General features: G+C 37.2%; 1 protein-coding gene across 6 annotated transcripts in view; it reads left to right on the plus strand.

The window, feature by feature from the left end:
- fndc3a (fibronectin type III domain containing 3A) overlaps window positions 1-24,334 on the plus strand; it is a 142,498-nt gene that overhangs the window by 64,206 nt on the left and 53,958 nt on the right. For 4 of the 6 annotated variants that reach the window (XM_052013963.1, XM_052013964.1, XM_052013965.1 and 1 more), the window contains 4 exons: window positions 13,427-13,503; window positions 14,241-14,457; window positions 17,634-17,909; window positions 20,464-20,522. In XM_052013963.1, coding sequence (XP_051869923.1) covers window positions 13,427-13,503; window positions 14,241-14,457; window positions 17,634-17,909; window positions 20,464-20,522 — 629 coding nt within the window. Of the gene's footprint in view, window positions 1-10,673; window positions 10,812-13,426; window positions 13,504-14,240; window positions 14,458-17,633; window positions 17,910-20,463; window positions 20,523-24,334 lie in introns of those variants that run through there. The other 2 variants (XM_052013970.1, XM_052013969.1) reach the window with 2 other exon arrangements.

Below are 24,334 nucleotides of genomic sequence, written 5' to 3' on the forward strand. Positions count from 1 at the left end.
TTAATTCCGACAAGTGTGAGGTGAATCGTTTTGGGAAGTAAAATAAGGGTAGTGTATATATGGTAAAGAGTGGGGTACCAAGGAATGTTGATGAACCGAGAGACCTTGGGTTCAAGTCCATAATTCCCTGAAAGTGGCAATGCAGATAGAAAGGGTTGTGAAGAAGGCATATGATGTGATTTCCTGTGTAGGTTGAGGCACTGAATATATGAGTCAGGATGTCATATTGCAACTTTACAAAATACTGGTTAGGCCACAGTTAGAGAATTATGCACAATTCTGTTTGCTACACTGTAGGAAGGATGTGTTTGTGTGGGTAAGGTGGGGGGACGGGGGGTTGGTTGGCAGGAGTTGCTGTTTCAGTTCCTTTTCACCTGTGGTGGGGGAGATGTGCCCCAACACTTGGGTTGATCCTGAAGCAAGTTCCGCTGGTGGGGGTAGCAGACTCCATGAAACTTGTACAAACCAACCACCAGACCTATTTTCTCCCTGTTTCTGATGGCTGTTGACTCAGGCCCCTGCATTCACTGATTTCTCCAAGTGCTTTCCTCGCACAGCAATAACCACTGTCTCTCTGCCAATTCATTTCTGGCTGGATAACCATAATGCAGAGTTAGAGATGGAAGAGTCGGGGCGAGAGAGGGAGACAAAAATAAAGTAGGGAACAAAGGATTAGTTGGCTAGTTCTACAAAAGAACCAACACAAGCATCATTGGCTGAATAGCTATTGCCCATGCAGTATCTATGATTAGAAATAAGGCTGAAGTTTCTTTTTGTACCACATTATTGATCAGACAGCTGGATGTGTTGTCATCATATCCTTAGATATTTGTCTAAAATTTACACACACATTTAACACACGAGTCAAAACCTCCAGTACTGCACATGGCAGGTGGTTGAAGGCCAACTGAGATGGTAAAAATCTTTTTTGACTTGCACCACCACAGTACAACTTAATTTACAAATTTACATACATAACTAAACATTTGAGTTTGTATATATTGATGTTTTTGATAGTGAAGAATGCAGGCTAGTGAAACCTGGTCACTGTTGAGAAGTTTATTAATACCAGGTTTCATTTGGGAGTGATTGGGAGCCCACTTATTAGTCGTCCTTTGCTCCTAGAATATCTACTTATGAGTCATAGTATGCTTTAAATACATAACACAGATGAGTCACCAAAGGCACTGTCATAGATTTGGATTGTTCAGCATAGGAGCTTTAGGGCTTTGCTTGATTCCGGAAGGATGGATATTTCCCTTGGAAACAGTCTTTATTGAAATTGTATAAATGAATGCAGATGCCTAATTCACAATGATTAAGAGGTTTTTTTGAATGAAAACTATTAAAAGAAAAATTTAGACCAGTTGCAATTCAAGACTAGTGTCAGTGTCCAGAGAGAAAAACATTGATTTGCTTATCACATCATCTAAGCTTTTCTTCTTTTCATCAGCATTTTTGAAATACAAATATTCTTTATTTAGTAACTGCAACTTAAATATTTCTTATTCTAGCAATCAACCCCACCTTACCACTCGTATTTCTTTTGAGATCCCCTACTGAGTAATATTTTTAAGATCCTTAGCTTTGTATATAGTAAATACCTTTATTAATATTGCTCAACTTATGAGAAATGAGAACGTAGATAATACAATAGATTTGAACTATGTATTATGAAAACATTTCTGGGCTTGACAGAAATTGAGAATAATTGATGCTGCTAAATATTTGTTGCTAATCTAAGTGTAAATTCGTAGTCTAGAGTTGATTGAGATTATATCACAGACTCTGGATTTCATTCAAAAAGTGTTGTGCACCCAAGAAATTTTGCTTTGTTACTCTGGAATGCTTAGGAAACACTTGCATATAAACTCAAAATAGGGCACTCAGTCCCTCGAGCCTGCTCCACCATTCAATGAGATCATGGCTGTTGCGCTTATAAACTCTACATTTCCGTCTATCCACAGTGACATTCATCCTTTCCGTATCAAGAATATATCTACCTTAATTGCTAACCTGTTAGCCTAACATCAGTAGTAGGGAAATGCTGAAATGTATAATGAAGGATGTAATAGATATGCTTCGAAAAGAATAATATCGAGGAAATGCAGCATGGCTTTATAAGCATAAAATCACATTTGACTAATCCACTGGAGTGATTCGAGGATATGACTTGTAGGATAGGTAAAGGAGAGCGAATAGATGTGTGCATTTGGACTTTCAGAAGGCCTTTGATAAAGTACTGCATAGGCAGTTGGTCAACAAGGTTAGAGCACTTCGAGTAGGGGGTGGTACACTGACATGGAGTAAGAATTGGACAGAAAGCAAAAAGTGGGAACAAACAGCTCCTTTTAAGATTGGCAGGCTGTTACTTGTGGGTACCAGCTATTCATGATCTATATCAACAATTAGGCGAGGGGACCTAATGATAATATTTTCAAGTTTTCTGCTGATACCTGACCAGGTGGGATAATAAGTAGGGTGGAGGATGTAAAGAGTCTTGCAGGGGATACAGGCAAGTTGGGTGCCTAGGCAAGAATACGGTAGATGGAATATAATGTGAAAAAATGTGAAATTATTCACTTGGTGCACAAACCAGAAAAGCAGTATATTTTTAACAGGTGAGAAATTAGGTAATTTGGATGCTCAAAGGGATTGAGTTCATGTACAGAATTCACATGCTGGTGCAACAAGTAATTAGGAAGGCAAATCTGTCTTTAGTATGAAAGGATTTGAGTACAGGGATAAAGATATATTAATGTAATTATATAGAGCTTTAATGAGACTTCACCTGGAGTATTGTGTATAATTTTGGTCTCCTTCCCTTGGGAAGGATATACTTGCATTGAAAGAGTGCAGTAGAGATTCACTCATACCATATGAACAGGAATGGACTAGATTAAACCTGCATTCTCTGGAATTTAGAGTATGAGATGAGATCTTGTGGAAACATACAACATTTTTCGTACGGCTTGACAGGCTAGATACAAGGAGGATATTTCCTATGACTGAGGAGTCTAAAACTATCAGTCACAGTCTCAGAATATAAGGCTCGATAGATTTCTGGATTTTAAGGGAATTGAGAGAAATGGGGATAGTGCAGGAAAGAGGCACTGGGGTAGAAGCTCAGCCATGATTTTGACAAATGGCTTGAATGATTCTTTCGTTCTGATGTATGTTCTAGTCAGTGCAATAGGCAAACAGATCTCAAGCTAATAAACTAACCAAAGGATGGTACCCATGGCAGTGCAAGCCCCTTAGTTACCATGATTCTAAGCCTATGTCACCATTTCAAGTGAAGTGCTGTTCTACTGTTTCTGAAGTGCAGATGCTAGCAAGTGTGACACGTGACTTCAGTTGATCACCCATTTTTTCTTTGTTTAACCGTGGCCAAAAGTATCATATCCTTAATGACAATTTATGGGAAAGTTCCTTATTGGTAAACAAGACTACAGCTAGGAATTCTTTGGTGAGTTTTGCTGTGAGTTTAGGATTTTGGATTCATATGCTCAGATATATTGTATTTCTTTCCTTGTACCTCTTGTTAAAAAATAGCAACAATGTTTTAAGGTTTTTTTGTTACAGAAGCAGAGACTTCATAGTATATTATATAATGTCTGTCATTATTTACAAAATACTATTTACTGTCTTATTTGAATAGCTGAATATAACCATGGGTAGCAGCTTTCTGTTGCTGGTGCTCTGTTTTTAAACCCCAATTGCTCAATAAAGTCATAGAATATCAGTACCTCAGTGGTAGGAACCCAACATTGCTCAGACGCAAATGGGATTAGTGTAGATGGGCAAAAAAGTCAGCATCAACGTCATGGGCTAAAGGGCTGGTTTCTCTGCAGTACAACTCTTTGACTCTGCAGAAAATAATCTTAAAAATGCTCAGTGAGTATTAGTTTTTTTTATTAGTTTTAGTTTTAACCCTGTTGTGTTACAATTCGAAACGTCAACAATTTCTTTCCTCCTACAGATGCTGCTTGACCCGCTGAGTTCCTCCAGCACATTGTTTGTTGCTCTGAAAGATTTTGGTTAGTTTTCAGGAGGAATGGAGTAATAGAGTTCATTTCCATATTTCCTTCAACATAGAAGGAGGCTATTCAGCCCACTGAATCTATGTCAGCTCACCGCAATCTCATTCCTACACTAATTTTAGACCATATGACATCGGAGCAGAATTAGGGCATTTGACCCATTTGAGTCTGCTCTTCCATTCGATCATGGCTGACTTATTTTTTCTCTCAACCCCATTCTCCTGCCTTCTCCCCATAACATTTGATGCCCTTTCTAATCAAGAACCTATCAACCTCTGCATTAAATGTACCCAATTTTCCCTGTAACCTATAACCTAGATATGTAAAGATCAGCAACAGTGGCAAGACATGCTTGGAGTTGTCTTCTCTTCCTCTGCATCATTTCCACAATAGGTTTTGTTCCCAGATTAATAGGCACTAGAATTCTGGATTGGATAATAGTGTGATTTTTAAGCATTTGTATATTTGTTCTTTCTCTCAGTTAAAAGTTAAATTGCTTTTAAAATTGATGTAGCAAACACAGTTTGCGGTCAAATTTAAAGCAAATTGTTTTGAAGTCCATAACCAGTTCAAATCCAAAATAGAGCACAACTCACAAAGGAAAAGTTGTTTCTAATGCTTATCAAAAAATGAATATGAGCATGGAATTCAGAATAATTCCTGATCATTGTGTACCTTGAAATTATTTCCATAGATAGAAATAGTGTTGATAATATTTTGTGAAAGGTAAGACTACTGCATAGGGCATCTGAAGCTATAGATTTATTTTAGAACACTTATTTTGGATGGCTGTGCTGTACATGTCAATGACGTAGAAATTCCATTATTTAGATGTCTGTGGCCTTTGGTTTTTTTTTGATCTTGTCAGTGTTTATGTCAGTGTGTATCATTCGTTGTATGATGTCAGAAATGTGTGTTCTTTTACAGAAACACATGGTTAACCTAATACACTGCAGTAAATTCTGATCAACATTTTCTTCTGTGAATAGCAAGGAAAGAATGAATCATAGATTTCCACATTAGGCTAATGTTAAGAATGGTGTGTTAAGCTTGACCTGTTCCATCTGCTGGGATTTATGTAAAACGTTCTAGGCAATAAATAGAAGCACTTTGCTCAGAACAAACATTTTCAGCAATGCAATTTCTATGGTGTATAATTTGTATTAGATTAAATTTGTAAATGCAATTATCTGTTTTACAGAACAAAAAATAATTCTGCTAATAACTATTCTATGTTGCACATCTCTTGTTAAACAAAATGAGAACAGTGCAATTTTGCAAATAATTCTCCAAGCTGAAAATTTAATGTTGCTATATTATTTAAAGAAGTGAGGTTTTTGTTTTACAAGTAAGTCTTTAAAAAATAAATGGTGAATTATCTGATACATGTTCTACGATAGCAATTAATTTCTAAAAAATTAGTCACATTATAGAAATAAAATGCTAAAATATCAGCAGGTGTTTTGGATCTTTTGTTAATTTGGTGACTTTGTGTAACAAGAGATTTAATGGGAACCTAAGAGTCAACTTTTTCACCCAGACTGTGGTCAGCATATGGAATGAACTGTCAGAGGAAGTGTTTGAGGCAGGTACATTAACAACGTTTAAAAGGTACTTGGACAGGTACATGGGTAGGAAGAGGTTTAGAGGGATATGAGCCAAACTTCGGCAAATGGGTCTAGCTTAGAGGGGAATCTTGGTTGGCATGGACCAGTTGTGCTGAAGGGCCCATTTCAGTGCTGTATGTCTCTATGATTCTACAATTAAAATACCCATATTAGTATTGCAGTAAACTGTTAAGAAAGAAAAATTGCTTATAATTAGCGCTGTTGATTAGGGAAATCTTGACAACCAATCTGAAAATTGACACTGATTGATAAGGTGTTTCATCAAAGTAGGTTCATGTGAAAATGTTACTTTTAATAAACAGTAATTGAATTAAGAACTGGTTGGCGTAAGCATAGAAGTGTGTTGCAGCTGCTAGTTTTATTTTTTAGATGGCAGTAGTAGGGAAGGGATGTGATGGTCTTCAAAGAGTCTAAATAACAATATGTTTGAAAACTAACTTTCAGTAGCTTTTGTGAAAATAAAAAAATGCAGATGCTGGAAATCTAAAATAAAAACAGAAAATGCTGGAAATATTCAGCAGGTCAGGATGCATCTTCAACCTGAAATGGTAATTCTGTTTCTCTTCCCACAGATGCAGCCTGACCTTCTGAGTATTTCCAGCATTTTCTGTTTTTATTTTAGTACAAGTAATTGGGTTAGTTCAGAGGATTAGCCAGCCATCTCTTCTAGCTGGCAGTGCCATCAACTATTTTGTTTAATAGAGAGTGCAGTGAGTGAACATTAAGTTTTATTATTTCTGGTTGATTGAAAGTCTATTCTCCTGCTGCCTCTTAGATCCCAGTAGAGAGTGGACTTACAGCACATCTTGACGCTTGTTTGACCTAGATTGGCAGTTTCATAATGAACACAAAGATAGATAGCATCAGCAATGAAAATGCCTCACAAGTGCAGTTAAGAGTGCACTTCTGAAGTAGAAGGAGCAGAATGTCAATCGTGTATCTTGATAAGATCAGACAACTCTATTGGAAATAGCTGTTTAGATTGATTTGATTAGATTTCTACAATTACCTCCAAAATGTCTGATTAATCTTCTTTTGAATTCAGTTATGATAGGCTGACTGAATGTTATTTAAGCTATATGACAAGAAGGTCATTGAAATAACCTCCTTGTCCACCTTATTGGTTAAACTTTGATTCTAGCCTATTTGATTTGTGAAGATGGGATAATTTGATGCAAAGAAGACAATTTTTATTGCAATAGCTGATAATGTATTGAGAGAATGCTTTCTTTCAATGTGGCAGAATTCATAATTGTTAACTGCATCAGCTTTGGGTCAAATTCTATCTATCCTTAAAATTTTAAGAATTTCAACAAATTAAATCCATGACCACAATATATTTAATGTTTAGCAATTTCAACAATTGTAGAAATGTACCCTCATTAAAAATTTCAAGTAAGTGGAAATGGTGGATCCTTCTTGGCAAATCACAGCATATTTATGGATGAGGATGGTCATGCTGCTATTTTTATTAGTTTTACACTACATTATATATAAAAGCCTATCTGAAACTTCAATTTTCCTCTGCTGCTGAAACAACTTTCCCTGCTCCCCATCCATGCTTTTTTTTATTTCTAGTCTCAGCAATTCCAGTACTCGCCTAGCTAGGCAACTATCATACACCTTAGTAGACTTCAGTTCACCCAACCTCTGATCTTCATAGTATTCCCTTAAATACTCTGTTCAATCCTATGCTTACTGGCAGTGCCCCAATTTTAAAGTTATCATCTATTTTAGATCCATCAGAAATCACAACTATCAGCCTCTCCCCCACTATCTCTATGCTTTTCCTTTTGTGCATCCTCTTGTTTTCACTTCTGCCAAAACTTTAGGCTCTGAAATTCCTTTCATGTCCCCCTCTCCTTTTACAATCTCTTTTAAAACATATCTCATTTACTATGTTTTAAGTTACCTGATGTGACTCATTTAGATGTTGTTTGATCATTCCCGGTGAATACCTTGGAATGTTTTGTAAAGTTGAATGTGCTGTAAAACTGCACACTATTGTTTTTGGAATGTACATTCTGATAAGAGCAAAAAAAAAGACAAAGCAGGCCATTTGGCCCCTTCAGCTATCCAATAACATGGTGGCTGATCTGATTTTTGGCTTGGTTGCACTTTCCTGTCAGTTCCCTATAACCTTTGGCTCCCCCTTGAACCAAAAATCTGCCTTTGTTGGCTTTGGCTATATTTAATGATTCTGGGATAGAAAATTCCCATGATTTATGCCCTGAGAGAAGAAATACTTCCTCAATTGGATGTTAAATAGGTGATCTGTTATTCTGAAGCCATGCCCTTGGTTCTGGATGTCACTATGAGAAGCATCCTCTCAGTAACTATCTCTGTAAAGCCCCCACAGAACGTTGTATTTCCATAAGAGTACCTCTCATTCTTCTAAACTTCAGCCTGCTCACTTTTTCCTCATGAGGTAGCCCCTTCATCACCGGAATCCAAGTAGCAAGTCTTCTCTTTGATCCCATGTTAACAAAACTATATGCAGTACTCCAAGTATGGTCTCACCAATGCCCTGTATGGTAAAAGCCAGACTTTCCTACTTTTATATTTCATTCCCTTTGCAACAAAGTCCAGCATTTCATTTACCTACCTAATTACTTGTACTTGCATACTAACCATGTGTTTTGGGTATGAGGACACCCAGCTCTATCAGAACAACAACATTCTGCAGTTTGTCTCCAAATAACAAATATTTACATTCTTCCTGTGAAAGTGGGAAACCGCACATTTACATCTGCCAAATTTTTGCCCTTTTATTTAGCTTATGTATGTCCCTTTGCAAATTCTTTGTGCCCTCCTTGCTTTCCCACCTATTCTTCTATTATCAGTCAGTTTGGCTGAAGTACACTCGGTACTTCACCGCTTAGAGATTTGGTGGTGCAATACTGCAGACTTTCCAGATTATTGGATGTTATTTCCATCCGGGAGACTGGAAAGGTAATGTGGCAAACATTACCTGATGAGCCAGATGCCAAAACATCAGGATTTTTGAATAGTCAGAGAGTGGATTATTGGAGTTTTACTGTATTATTTTATCTTAATTTTATCTTGTTTGAACTTGTGTCTTGTCCAACTCGCTTTAAAGTACAGGTTCTCCCCATCTTGTGAATGCCCAACTTACGTACAGCCCATGCGTACGAATGAGCATTTGGGAGACCAATGAAATGGATCTGCCAGCTGCTGTGGGGCTGCAGGCATCTTCTGCCATGTGGAGTTCAGTTTGCAGCCACAGTTCCGACGTGTGAACTACTTGGGTTACCAACAGTTCACGGGTGTGGAACCCTGTTGTAACCTGGCGAGGACCTGTAGTCGGTTTCCTTTGATGCCAATGATTGCTATCAATGCAATCTGTTCAGTGTACAAAATAAAGATCCCTAATACTTGTTTTGTAACGTATTTTTCTAAAATGTATATATATTTGAATGGTTTTGGTGCCAGCATTTTTCAGAACCACCACCTTATGCTGCCATTCTGTACACCTAAAGATAGCTCAGGATTTTTAGGGAGCTTGTTTCTTCCAGATTGTAATTGGTGGAATGCTGCAGAAATCTGGAAGCTTGATATAAAATTTGCTAGTGGTATTCAGCTGGGAGAAGGAGAATTGTACAGTAGTCTTCCAGATATTCAAGGGAAACTGAATTAATACATTGTAATATGTAAAATAATTGTTTGGAAAGAAAAAGATAGGTTCAGCAAACATTGAATATATATCCATTGAGTTAAGTGAATTAATAAAGAAGATAGAAAAGCAGCGGTGTGATGTTCAAGGGCATTGTGAGCCAGGCAAATTAAGTTCCGGAAAGCGCACACAAGGCTTTGATTTCACATCGAGATGGTTTTGTTTTCCATTTTTGTCATTTTCCATCTTCGTCATTTTATTCTGTGTATACATATGTTAAATCTCATTGTGGTAAAAAGAATCAACAAGACAAAGTCCCTTTAAGATATCATAAATAAGTTATAAGTGCGTCATCAGTGTGACTTCCACGTTGTTTGTAATGGCTTTTTGTGAATGTTCATCAGTCTGTGCTGTATTGCTTAACTGTATTTCTACATTAAAAAGCAAATGTTAAATTTTCTATTTTTGATAAAATGTCACAATGGCATTTTATATCCATATATATTTATATTGCTATTTGCTGTTGATCTTTCAAAGCATTAATAGAAAATTATCAAGCATTATAATCATTAACAGATTTCTTAGTGTACTGTACATAATGTATTGAAGCTACATGTCTATATATAATCTGTAAAGCAGAACTCAGCAATGTTCTATGTTTTGGTTTTCCCCAAATGTTGTGCAATGACAGATTATTCGGTGAAATAATCTTTTAGAAAGGGAAGCAGACATGGGTGCAGTGGTGCCTGGGTGTATGCATTTTGGATCAGTGCAGATTAATCAAGCTAAAAGCTGCTTTTTTTTGGAATCTGACAAGGTCATGTGTTCCTAATTAGGATCCAGATGAAGCTAAATCTGCATTACACCCTACTTTAATTCTCACTAATTTTGTATGTAGTCCTTATCATCCATAACTAATACCGTCGACCTGTATGAGATATCAGGCTGTGCCTTTTTGCGAGTTGATCAGAAATTCCCAAGTTTCACATACTCTGCATTAATCTTTCTAGCACTGGCAGGTGATCAGTATTCACTGGAAAGAAAGCTGATTCAATTATGAAATCCAGATGTCACAGGCCAGTCATCAGGTTCCTTTGAATTTCTAATTAAAATGTCTTATTATATAGCTTAGTAATTTAGTTTGAAGTAAGTTCATATCTTTCAGTAAAATTTACAAATAGCTGTGGTCCAGTTACAAAGATTTTGTCTGTACTACAAGCCTGAATTTATATTGTATCATTAGTGCACTGACTACTTTGTTTATTTGGTTTTACTTTCTTAAAACCTATGCATATCAGCAATACACCTGGAGTTTATTTGGAAAGGAGGTGCTGCAGTAATTATGTGGCATGGGGAGGTTTGATAGATGGCAGTAGATGAACAAGCTTATGGTCCAATAAAATGCTGCCAAGTCATCACAATGGAGAACTGCTTACGTATGTAATCATTACTCATTAGTGCTTCACTTCCTGGATTTTATTTGCAGTTGAATTACAGAAATGGATGGTAAGACCTTTATTTAAAAAACTATTATGATTATTTATAGGGTGGAGAATTTAAACAAAAGTAAACAATAACAGCATGTATAGCACAGAAAGTGGTTTATTGTGGTTTACCAAGTTGTACCATAGGAACTAGTTTACCAGTTTTTCTAGATCAAATATTATGTACTACCCCCAAAGGTTCTCTTTATTACGTGAGCTGGTGTTTCAGAACTATATTTGACTTGATAATATTGGCTAGTCTGACAGAAAAATAAAACAGTTGTGCAGTGTAAAGTTACAAGAGACTGCAGGTGCTGGAATTTGGAGTAAAAGTTGCTGGGCAAACTCAGAGGGTCAAGCCTTATTTGTTGAGGCAAAGGTTGATATTTTGGGCTATGATCTTGTATTAGGACTGTGCAACATAGCAAGCTACAAGGTAGTTCTAGGGCATTCATCAGAAAGATTCATTGATGTACCAGGTAACTTTTAAAGACACAGGCAAATTTATGTCTTTTGGGAAAGCAAAAGAGGGCACTTAGCAAATTCATTTGATTAAGTACTTAGTGCCCATATGATTAAATCAGAGCAGTTTCATCTCACTTTCTTTAAGCATAGCTCAACTTGTATAGTAAAACTCGAATAATCGAATATATCATTCACCTATTAGTCCAGATTGTGAGCCAGGGGTCCAGAGTGCGTGTGGCACGTGTGGCTAGGGCTGGGGTCCAGACTGTGGACCAGGCTTGTGGCTGGAATCAGGATTGGGGTTTGGAACATCAGGGATCAGAACATGGGTAGGTTTGTAGTCTAGAATGCCTGTATATCTTTCACTCCCTCTACTCTCACCAGGTTCACTGGGAAATCTATTATACTACCTGTGTAACATTTAAAAAAGAGTGAAGTGAAAGTGTGTGGGGGTATTCATAGGAATAACAGCCAGTAGTCCAGAAAATCTACTAATCCACCACTACCAAAATCCCAAATGTTCTGGATTATTGAAGTGTTACTGTGTTAAGATTGCAACCTGTTTTGATATATTTTGTTATAGAAAAGAAATGCAATTAAATAGTACAATTTTTCACGTCTCTTAAACTTAAATCTTGTTCTTTGATTGAATAAAACTGAGCTCATACTTCAACTTGCTGAAAAAGTGTTACATAGTTGGTTGCTACATTTTAGATGAGATATCAAACCAAACTTAAACAGACAGTTCAGGTGGACATAGAATCTCGTAGCACCAGTCAGAGAAGAACAATGTCTTAATCGAACTCTATCTTCAATCCCACCAAACAGATTAATTGGGTACTTATCTAATTTTCTCTTTATCAAATTTTGCTTTGTATAATTTGGTCAATGGAACTGTAAACAAATACTTAAAAGTAACTGTGAAGCTCTTTTCTTACTCTCAAGTAGAATGAGGCAGTGGCTGGCAAGGTTAGTCCATCCTGTAATGGCTTTCGAGTTGGTGATACTGATGCACTTCTGCCTTGAGCTGTATCATTCTCTGTCAGGAAAATGTTCTCACAATGGCATCAAGTAAAAAGAGTTGCGTAAAAGGGTGATGATTGGCAATGTTTTCAAGTCATGATGGAGTAGAATTTGGGGAGGTGTGTTTTTCAAACCATTTCCTTAAGTGTTAGTGTTTCAGATTTGGGAGGTACCAGTGAAGGAGATGCCACTGAAGTGGGTTGTGTAAAAATTGCATACTTCTGCCACAATGCATTAGTAGTTTAGGAAGTGAATATCCAGGATCTTGATGGGGTGCCAGTCAAGTGGGTTGCTTTGTTCTGGATTGCATTGGACTTCTTGAGTGAACTACTTAGAGCCCATTCATTTCTGGACAGTACTTTGTAAATGACAGAGAAGCTCTAAGGATTCAGGAATTATCACTGCAGAATACTCAAACTCCTGACCTGTTTTGTACTTGCAGTATTTATGAGGATTGCTCAGTGAAATTGCACATCATTTGTGACCCCCCCCTCACTCCACCTTCACCCCGGTATGTTTATGGTAGCAGATTTGATTATATTAATGCCACTGAATATCAACGTGACATAATGAGACATTTTTGTGACAGTCATTACCTGCCCCTTGTGTGGTACATATTGCACTTGTTGCTTATTAGTAAATAGTTGATTGTTTTCCTAGTCTTGCTACCTGTGAGATGGAGTTGCAAACAGAACTGAAACCTCTGGAACACATCTTTAATGGAGGGATAAAGCCCCACACTTGTCAATACTGTTTCTAACACAAAACTTAACTGCCCTGATTTTGTGTGATTGTTACCTTAGGATCTGTAACTTTGTTTAATTTTCTAATGGTAGAAATCTTGACACAATTTTTTGATAAAGGCTGTTTCAGTGCTGTGGCAGAGGCAGCAATCTGATTGTTGAGATTCAAACATGGAATGATGGGGAAAAATAAGCAGAGACTTTGGAGGTCAGCAATGATTTTTTGCTACAGCAAGTGACTTCACAAATTACCATAGTGCTTAGTAATTATGTACACCAGATTTTGTATATACTTGGTATATTTTTCTGTGAATTCCAAAGCGACCTTTAGTTTATGGTTAGAATCTACAGGTATTTTTCTGGAAGTGTTTGAAGTGAGTTCTAAATTTAATTTCTCCCTCTGCAGGTCCTGCTCAGGTTCCAATGGTGTCCCCAAATGGTTCAGTGCCTCCTATTTATGTGCCTCCAGGATATGTATCCCAGGTGAACATACTGTGACTTTTAATAAAAAAGAACAATTATGTGGGAAAATACATTCAATATTGTAACCTAAGTTAATTTTGATTGCACTGCAACTTAATAAGACTTTTAACTAGCAAAATGTATTGCTTTTCTCTGGAATAGCCAGTTATATATTTATCCTGTCAAGCTGTGTTTAAGTGTAACCGGTGAATTGGATAAGGCTGTACATTTTAGGAAAACTTGCATTCGATCTATGAAGATGTTTATGTTGATTCTGTCGCACTTGGGGGAAAACAAAGTCTGTTTTAGTGTGTCTCACACATTGTCAAGGATCTTTATTAATCCTTTGGAAAATCTTGTTAATGGGATGAAAGTTGCATGTAATGGATAGGAAGTGCTTCAGAAATGCTATAATGCGTAAGACTGGGCTATGTGTGCAGTTCTGTGACTTATCACCCTGGACATCATAATATAAATCCTTTATTATCTGAATTATCTGCAGCCTTAGTTCTAATGATTAGTAAATGCATGAATTTAAAGTAAACTGTATTATTGTCTTTGCCAGTAATTATCTTGGAGTGAGGGATTAGTCCCACAAGTTTTATAATGGTTTCTCTTTATATAGTACTTAATAAATGTTTGAGTTGAGATCCTGGACTACAGTACAAACTGTAAATTGAGGAAAGTCAAGTTAGACTAAAACAAAGCTGTTAAGCAGGGCTATTCTACTTGGTGGTAATTCTGTCTGAGTTATGCAGGTTATTGAAGAAAATGGTGTTCGAAGGGTGCTGGTGTTACCTCAACAGCCAGAGTTTCACCCTGGCAGTCATCCATCAATACATCCTCATCCATATATGCCTACGTTTCTTCATCCACCTGTCCTACCACATCATCAAATGTACTCTACAGGACCAGGCGATGTTGCAACACAGTATGTTCCACAGCATCATCCTCCACATTCGTATGCAGATCAAGGTAAGAACTGTTACATTTTGTTAATCGTTATGTTTTCAAACGCTTTTTGGTGGAAAATCTGCTCATATTCTACCAATGCAATTAAATTGCTAGGAATTCAATAAGAGCAAACTTGGCTGGTCTGGCATCTGACATTTGCCTTCCTTTTGTTACTAGTAGGAAAAATAAATTGACTTAAAATAATTTTGGGGGGAACAATGATTTTATAATTTGCTTTCTTTCAAAACGTGCATTTTTCTGTGGGTAAAGATGTTCAGTTTGCAAAGAGTTGAATGGGGGCGTTTTAGCTCTGACTCAATATCAGAATACCCTGTTGAATATCTGGTGGTACTGTTCAAGCTATTTTGCTACTACTCATGAACTTCACTGGATAGGGCACTGAAGCATAGGTATTTGTCATTGCTGATTCAAGTTGTGTTGAAAAAGCAAAAATGGAACTAATGAGTCGAGCACTGCTGAAATCATTGCCTCAAAGAACTGCATACTAACTAAATTTATTACACACCTATTATATCACAAGAGGAGGCCATTTGGTCAATTGTGCCAACTCCTAGCAGAGGAATCTTATTCTCATTCCTACCCTCCCCCTTACTTTCCCTGTAGACCGTTTGATTCTTTGTGCCACTTTTTGAAGGAGTGAATCATGATGAACAATTAACCCACCAGCACATCCTTGGGGTGGGAGGAAACCGGAGCATTCAGGAAACCCTTATGGGGACTTTGCATGTTCCTCACAATTAGCACCCAAGATCGGGATTGAACTGGTCCCTGGAGCTGTGAAGCAGCAGCAACTAACTACTGTGCCACATGCTGCCCCTCACAAGCTAGTTTAAAAAAAAATTAGGAAGAGGTTTAATTCTAGCATGATTGTGTTACTCTGGTCCTCAACTGTTTGATTCAAAAGAATTTGAAACTCAAATTGATAGATTGGATGGACATAATGAGAAATACAAGGTGAGGTTTTGCTATCCACGTAACTTTTATAATTGCTTGACAGGCTTTATAATTTCTGACCTAGTAACTTCTAATATCTTTGAAACAGCTGATTGTGATACACCATTCCTTTTGAATGAACTGATTTTATCGTGTCTGCATTTTTGTAGAAGAAAAATGTGTACAGTAGTGGGAATTCATGGGTATAATCTTAGGGAGGAATTTAAAATAATTGCATAACAACGGGATAGTTGTACGAGAGGAGAGTGTGCACAAAGGAAGGTGGTTGTGATTGTTGGAGGTCAGTCAAACCAGTCAGTCTGCTGAGAGTAAATTTTCATCTCTTGCATGTCAAGAGTCTATCACTGCCTTAAAAGATATTTGGAGTTTGCACTTCCACTTTGAGGAAGAGAGTTCCAAACCTCAAGACCATCTTTAAGAAAAAAATTCTTTATCTATCTTAAATGGGGGTATTCATTATTTTTAAACAGTGACCCCTACTTATAAATTCTCCCTCAAAAGGAAGCATCTACCTCTCAAGATGCCTTTTAGAATGTTATGTATCAATTCAGCCTCTCATTCTTTTAAATTCCAAATTTCACCTTTCCCGATAAGGGAACTCTCTCATTCCAAGTAGTTGTTTAGTAAACCTTCTCTAAATTGCTTCTATTGCATTAACATCCTTCCTTATATAAGGAGACCAATACTGTGCACAGTACTTCAGACGTAGTCTCATCAATGACCTATAATAACTGAAGAATGAACTCCTTACTCATTTTATCCAATTGCTTAAGCAATAAATGAATGCAATTTGTTAGCTTTCCTAATTAATTGCCGTACCTCCAAACTAGCCTTCTGTGAATTATGCACTAGGACACCTAGTTCCCTCTGCATCTCAGCTCTGCAATCTTTTGCTATTTAGATAATAAGCGTTTTTATTTTTCCTGTGAAAATTGACAACTTCACATTTTACTTCAGATCCCTACAAGTTCTCAGATCTTATCCTTTTCTTCCATTATCTCATATCCTTTGATTCATACTTCTGTCACCTAGGACCACTCCCTAAATATTTGCCAATCATCACAAATATAGATTGATAAAATTAACTACTGAAATAATTAACACAGTGCTAAATGCTACTCATTTAGTTTCTTCATATATATGATAAGATATCACCATATAAACAAAAGCCTTGGAAATGCTCTGCAGGTCAGGCAGCATCTGTGGAGAGAGGACACAGTTGATGACCATCCATCATGCCATGAAAGATTACATTTGATTTTTTTTTAAAGCACTGCAGTTACGCTACCCTGGAACAATATAATTTGTTTTACTCAGTCACTGTAAATCAGTACAGACAAACCTTGTGTTACAGCCATTCAGGTTATGCAAATTTGCTCTTACAGAATTCACAAATTACTATGCAAATTTTGAGATACGGAATAAAATTCGCTCTTACAGAATTTGTATGTGTAGGGAAATTGAATAAATACAAAATATGAAAGAAACAACAGTTTTGTCTATTTTTATTTTTATGAAACTCTCATTTCATGACGTGTGCCCAGATAATGTAGTGGTTTTTTTAGTGTGGCAGGTTCTAACAGTTGTCTAACAGTTCCTTCCCCGCCACCACCACACCCAACCAACCAAAGAGATTTCCTTATTAATTACCCTCAAGATGTCTGAAACCAGGCCAGCAAGTTGTAAACTTAAATGATCACCATTCTTTGTTGTGAGTTATATCATTAGACTATCATACCCCTGTTTGATGTGCATTTAAAAGTGTATATCTCCATTCAAAATGAAGGCTGGAAAGTGATGAGCATCCGCAATTGCTTGTGTGTCTCCATACAGAGCTGCTGTTCTCTTAAGGGACTGTCATGTCAGCTTCCAAAGCAAATCTCTTGAATGGCCCCCTGCTGTGAACTAGCAGCTGTGGCACTCATTATAACATTTGAGAAAAAAACATCCTATAGGAACGCATCTCCACTTATAATGTGGGATTTAAGGGGAAATAGTGTTTTGTGTGACAGAAAATCGCAATATGGACAGTTTTCCAGGAATGCAACCCTTCCATGATGTGGGGATCATCTGTAATCCTGATCACATGTTGCAATATTAAGCTCTTTGTCCTAATCACTTTGAATGGTGGGAGATTAGTTAGTAATATGTATATATAACGTTCTTTCCCCAAAGTATTTATGGGATTTTCTCTTAAAATAACTTTTTTTGTTGCATTACAGAATCTCATCCCACTCACAGCAGGTCCAACTATATTCACAGAGATGAAAGGACTAGCAAAGCATATGATCGCTTACAAAAGAAACTGAAAGATAGACAAGCTAACGGTTCAAAAGACAAAATCAGCAGCCCACCATCCTCTCCCCATAAGTGCCATTTTGTGTCTCTCACCAGTGAACAGAATGAACAAAGTACCCTAGAAACAAGCATAGGAATAGAGAAGAGTAAACAAGATGAGAAAAAGGAAGGCACATCTGAAAAAGATGCAAAACTGTCTGGTACGTTTTTATGCATGTTTTGTTACAGTCTATTCCAAGTTGTATGCAGTGCTTAATGAATTGATAAGCCAACTAATGTTCTTAAGTACCACGAAACTAATTTTCCAATGGTAATTAAGTGATTCTCTTGAGAATTCCCTTAAAATATTAAAATGTGGAGATGGATAATCTTAGTAGTGAAAATGTATTTCTGGAGTCCCTAGAGGAATGTTGAAATGCTAAACTGAGGTGGATAGAATTTAATAGTCTGCATTTCCATAATTCTCTGATACCTTTGTAAGCATTTGGGCCATTTTCCTACATTCATGTTATATAGGGGTTTTGATGAAAATTCTGTCCTTGTGTATAAATGTGACCAGATTCTTAATATTCTCAAATAGGAGCAAATGTTGTCTAGAGCATTCTTTATATATCACTTTCCCAATTATTTGGACAAGTTGTTTCATTGAAATGTTATGTTACAAAAGGAGACAACTTGGTTCATTGTGTCTTTGCCAGTTCTTTGTAAAGCAATCCAGTCAGTACCATTCCTCTGCCCTTGCCCTCAGCCCTGCAGATTGTTTTCCCTCCAGTGTCTTTTTTTGTCTTTCTTTTGATTCTTTTTCCACCACCCTTAAATGCAGTGTGTTCCAGACCATAACCACACACTGCACTTTTAAAAAAAATACTTCACATCCCTGCCCACTCCCCTATTTCTTTGAATGAGACTTTGAATGTACCATTAAGCTCTTGAGTCATTTGCTGACTCAAGCAAATTGGCTTACCTTATCTAAAACCATAATAATCATGTGTACTTCCAGTAGATCTCCAGTCCACCTTCTTTGCTCCAGGAAGAATAATCCTCTCAACTTCTGCAGTCTAACCTTAACTGAAATCCTTTCCTGGATCTTTACCAGCAGAGCCTCGGTCTCACAGCTCCAGTGACCTAGATTCAATCCTGACCTCTGATGCTGCCAGTGGAGTCTGCATATTCTCCTGGTGACCACGGGGGTTTCCTCTGGGTGTTCCAGTTTCCTCCCACATCATAAAATTGTGGAAATTGGTAGATTAACTGGCCACTGTAAATTGCTCTTAATGTGTAGATGAGTAGCAGAATCTGGGATGGAGTTAATAGGATGATAGGAAGGTGGGATGGGTAAAAATGGGTTAGCCAAGGACTGGTGTAAAAATGGAGGCTCGATCGTCAGCACAGACTTGGTATTGGTTTATTATTGTCACATGTGCAAAGATACAGTGGAAGGCTTTTGTTTGCATGCCAACCATTCAGATCATGACTTAGTGGGCTGAAGGACCTGTTTCCATGCTGTATTTCTCTATGACTCTGACTCTGAATCTTTATTGTACCTTTCCCAGACTATGATCAAATTTGGGCTCGCTGCTTTAGTTGATGCCTAACCAGTGTTTTGCAAAGGTTCAGCATAACCTTACCGCTTTTGTATCTTATGCTATATTATAAAGCCAGTGAGCCCATGCTAACAACACTCGCAATCTGCCTTATTACCGTCAGAGATTTATGCACTAGTTCCCCTAGTTCCTCTGTGATTTCAGAAGTCTATTTTGTCTGTCTTCTTCCTGATAAAATGTGTCGTGTCTTATTTCATAGTATTAAATTTCATCTCACATTCTGCTAACCTGTTTGTGTCTTGTGCAGTCTATGACTATCCTGCTTATGGTTTACCACAATGCCAGGTTTAGTGCCCTTATGTTTTTCATCTAAAAACAATAGAAGCCTTTTTTTTTAAGTGAATTAATACCTATGAAGACTGATCATGTTTATTTCTATCTTTGAGCATATTTAAGTGTTTTTGTTTATATCTATTTCACTTGTACCTCGCCATATTTGAAAATATAAGAGAATAAGTATAATTCTGTGCAGCAATCTTGTCTGACCATTTTCAAAATCTTATTTTTAGCAGTGATCAGCAATGCCCTTGAGTGGTGGCTAGGCATGTTTCACCTGAGATTTGTTTAAAATAATGAAGACTTGGATCACTTAGATCTTTCAAATGCTAATTTGGAAGGAAGTTTATTGATATTAGACCAATAATGTGCAATTTTATTGGAATCCTTTATGATTTTAAACCCATCAATTAGATTGTCTCTGAACGTTCTAACTTCAAGGAAGTGCAGACCAAATTCATGCAACCCACCCTAGTAATTTAGCCTTTTAAGATGAGATATGGCTCTGCTGAAAAATTTGCCCTATAATCCCCTCCATGTAGAACGTATCTACTTGAGTGACCTTCAAGAGGAAGTAGTGAAGCTTAATCCAATTAAGATCAGGAAGGGAAGAACAGAAATAGAAGGCGTCTGATGTTTACTCAAAAATTTGATTAATTTACTTGCCATTTAAATAGAAGACCAAAGCCCATGTTGGTACTGTTATTAAGTAACTCAGGAACACGGCCAAAATGATCGTTGTTATATAATCAAAGCCACTCGTTATTTTGCCGTTTAATACTGAGCTTGAGCTATTACATTGGTATTGTGTTGTTTCCACAATGGCAAAATGATATGAAACTTTCCATTCTAATGTACCTTTTTTTTTGTTTAGCAGATGAAGATGCAGACAAAGTTCTTGAAGCATTGCTGTCAAATGTTAGCAAACCAATGGTATGTGGTCATTTAGAGGGCACTAGTTCTAAAGAGAAATCAAAATTTCAGAGATTTTGTGGTTCTTTGATTTATTATATATGGTAGTTCTGGTTTTCTTGAACAAAATTTGCAAACCATCAGTCTTTGTTCCCTGCACAATGAAACTTGTTTTGCAGGCTATCATGAAAATTGGATGGTTAATTAAAGATATTTTTATGAATTGGAAAGCCACTCAAAAGCATGTAGTTTATTCTGTCCTGACAGCAATAGCTGAAAAAGATTTAATTTCATAAATTTGATTTAAGAATGATTACTAACTTATTCAATGCAATTGTGAAATTTAAAAAGTTCCTTTGCTCATCTCCCACACTCTTATTTCTATCTGTGTTCCTAAGTATTTCTTGTCTTTTATACATGGCTGCCACATAGTTTTTACTCTTCCCATTTTTTGGTTTGCCCATGACACTAGTAATCTATCATTGCTCGGTCTTTTTGTATGCTTCAGAGTGTTTACACCAAAACAAAAGCAAAAAAATTTCCATTAACACGATTATTAATATCACATCATTTGTCCAGTTTCTTTTAACTTTGCTCAATTCTCTTCTGTTAGATATCTGGCCAGTTCGATGTAATCAAAACGTTTTACATGACTAAGCATAGGTACATTAGAACTTGAGAAGGAATTGGTCATACATCTCCTCAAACCTGATCTGGCATTTAGTATCATGGTTGATCCACTGGTACTGCCATTTTTCCCCCTGGTCCTTACAAGCCTTGATCCCCTTTGTATCCAAAAGTTGAGTAATTTCAGCCTTGAATATATCCAACAATTGAACATCTACTGTTCTATTTATCAAATTCCAAAGACACTCAACCCCTGCCTGAAGAACTTTCACCTTACCTTAATCTCCGTAGCCTTAGACTATGACATTTGGTTCTTGGAAATCAGTTCTCAGCATCTACCCTTTCAAAGCTACTTGGAATCGTACCAATTTCAATAAAGTCATCCTGCATAGGCTCATCCGAGTCAATCTCTCCCTTCCAGCCCAAGTAATCAATCCAGCTGCACTGACTCCAAGGGAAGTCAGTATCCTTAAGTACAGAGGCAATACTGTACCAAATGCTTCAGCTGTGTGATCATCAAAACCCTATATAGATGCAGAAATAACTTTTTACCCTTGTACTTCAACCTGTACAGTAAAGATTACCCATTCATTTGTCTTCCTAGTGGTTTGCTGTAACTACATGGTAGCTTTAGACATTTTGTGTTGCAGTAGTCTTAGATCCCTCCAAACACCAACATGTATTAGTCTCTCAATATTTATGAAATGACCTGTTTTGCTGTTCTTCCTACCAAAGTGAAAGCTGTATTAGATTCTGCCCCCCTCTCCAATTTGATTAACTTTGCATTCTCCCTCTAGTTCACTTTTCCAGCCAGCTTTGTATTTTTAGCAATAATACAAAAAATTGTACTTTCTTTTTAATCATTCATTATTACAGATTGTAAATAACTGAGAAGCAGGACTGATCATGCTAGTGACAGCCTGCCAGCTGTAAATTCCTTCTTTCAGCTATCCAATCCTCGCTTCATGCTACTATATTACCCTGAAATCTGAGTCATTGTTTTATGCAACAGCCTTTTATGTGGAAGCTCATTGAATGCCCTTTGAATATCTAGATTTATTACATCTACTGGTTTTCTTACTGTTTTTACTACAAGAAATACAATGATTCATGAAGGTAACTCACCACCATTTTCTTGAAGGCAATTAGGGTTAGGCAGTGTATTCAGACCTTGACAAAAACTAACTTAAAAATCTATCCCACCAATTATATCTTCATATATAAATCTTAGATTTGTCAAATGGAATTTCTTTCCCATAAAACATTATGGACTTTCTCTTTTAATTTTCTGAATGTCATGATATGCATCTTTACCGTCAGCATTATTCCCACCGTGGATCTCCAGCTAATCTGTATTTTCTCCCTCACTCTCTTTTGAGTGGGAGTGAATGTAGTATAGCCAATCATTCGACTGGGGTTTTTATACAAAATAGGTAATTTTGGAATCTTGCCACTAATACATTCATTGTTTCCATAACTAGTCTTTTCAAATGTTTTAATCCAGAGATTTATTTGCTTTTAGTCTCCTTAATTTATCTGCATTAACTCTTTACTGATATCAATTTAAGTTCCTCACTATTTCTGTTAAATTTATTTTTATCTTTTGCATTTAAGGACAAGTAAATTATTTAACGCCACAACCTTTTCTATATTTCCTATTTAATATGTCATCTGTCTTTGATGAGAGTCACCTGTACGTTTCTATTCTCTTCCCTCATGGCATACTTGCTGAAGCTCTTACAATTGTTTTATATATTTCTTGGGACACACATTCTGTGTTTTCCCTCTAAGTATTTTGGCCATGCTTAGTTTCCAAAGCTCTTCCAGTCCTCAGTCTTGGTTCTCAATCAAAATAAATTATATCCATTTGTACATGATAAATTAGAGATGCAAACTTAATTTGGTAAATGCAAAAGATGAATTATTTAAAATATGTTGATGTCCTGTGAAAGAATCACTTTAGCTGATCAGTTATTGATACACGAATTGGTTCAGTGATGCTCAGTTTATGTTTTTGAATTGCTGGATAGCATTAGTCCTCAGTACATGCTCTGCATTTTGTAGCTCTTTTAAAAATAAAACATCCTTGAACATCACAGAGATTTTCTGTTGTCTAGTTGCTCTGTGTATACTTAATATCTTAAAATTTCTTCAAAATATATGCAGATATTAAGGGGTTGTGCCAGGAAAATGCTTTAATTGGAAGTTTGTAAATTAGAAAAAATCTTTTCCCATTTATTTCCATATATATATATAAAAAAAACTAAATGCTTAAAAATACATCAACACAAGTGTTTGAAATAAATTGTTGTTTTATTAAATATTGAATCTTAAATTAAGATAATAAGTTACTCGTTAAGGGTTTTCACCAAATGAAACATGCAAGATCCAGAGGGGTTATCACTTTTATTAGGGTTTTTGGGTGTAAGGGTTAGTTTTTGTTAGGGTTTTTAGTGTAAGGGTTAGTTTTTTTAATAAGTTTTTTAAGTAGTCGAGTGGGGGCTGGACTGCGCAGGCGCGGTGCGGGCAGCTTAAAAAGCAAACAGCCTAGAAAGCAGGCAGCGTCGGAGCGGGCAGCGGAGTGAGTAGCAGCAGAGTGTTCTGGGCTTTGGCACAAGGGGCTTCGGCGTGAAGTGGCAAGGAGGGTAAGTAGCTGTTAAGTAGGTAAAGGCAAGGTTTAGCTTTTGGTCATTATAGATTTGTAGGTGGGACTAACTAGGGAAAAAAAAAGGTAGTCAGATGGAGGACATGGTGGTGTGCTGCAGCTGTTTGATGTGGGAACTCGTGGACCTTGCTGCGGTCCAAGATGGCCACATCTGCAGTAAGTGCTTGAGGCTGGACGAACTTCGGCTTAGAGTTGATGAGCTGGAGTCGCAGCTACAAACACTGCGCAGCATAAGGGAGGGAGAGAGTTATGTAGACACGGTGCATCAGGTGACAGTCACCCCCCCTTAGGGTAGGTACATCTGAGGTTCAGGAGGCAGATAGAATGGTGACGGTCAGGGGAGGGAAGAGGAAGAAGAAGTCAGACAGGCAGACAGGACAGAGAGCCCCGGAGGCTGTTCCCGTCAGTAACAAGTTTTCTGCCTTGGAAGCTGTTGAGGGGGATGACCTGCAGGGTCCTAGCTGCAGTTACCAGGTCTCTGGCACTGGGACTGGTACTGCTGCTCAGAAGGGAAGGGTGGGAAAGAGACATGCGGTAGTGA

The sequence above is a fragment of the Pristis pectinata genome, chromosome 4 (assembly GCF_009764475.1).
Source record: "Pristis pectinata isolate sPriPec2 chromosome 4, sPriPec2.1.pri, whole genome shotgun sequence".
NCBI lineage: Eukaryota > Metazoa > Chordata > Chondrichthyes > Rhinopristiformes > Pristidae > Pristis > Pristis pectinata.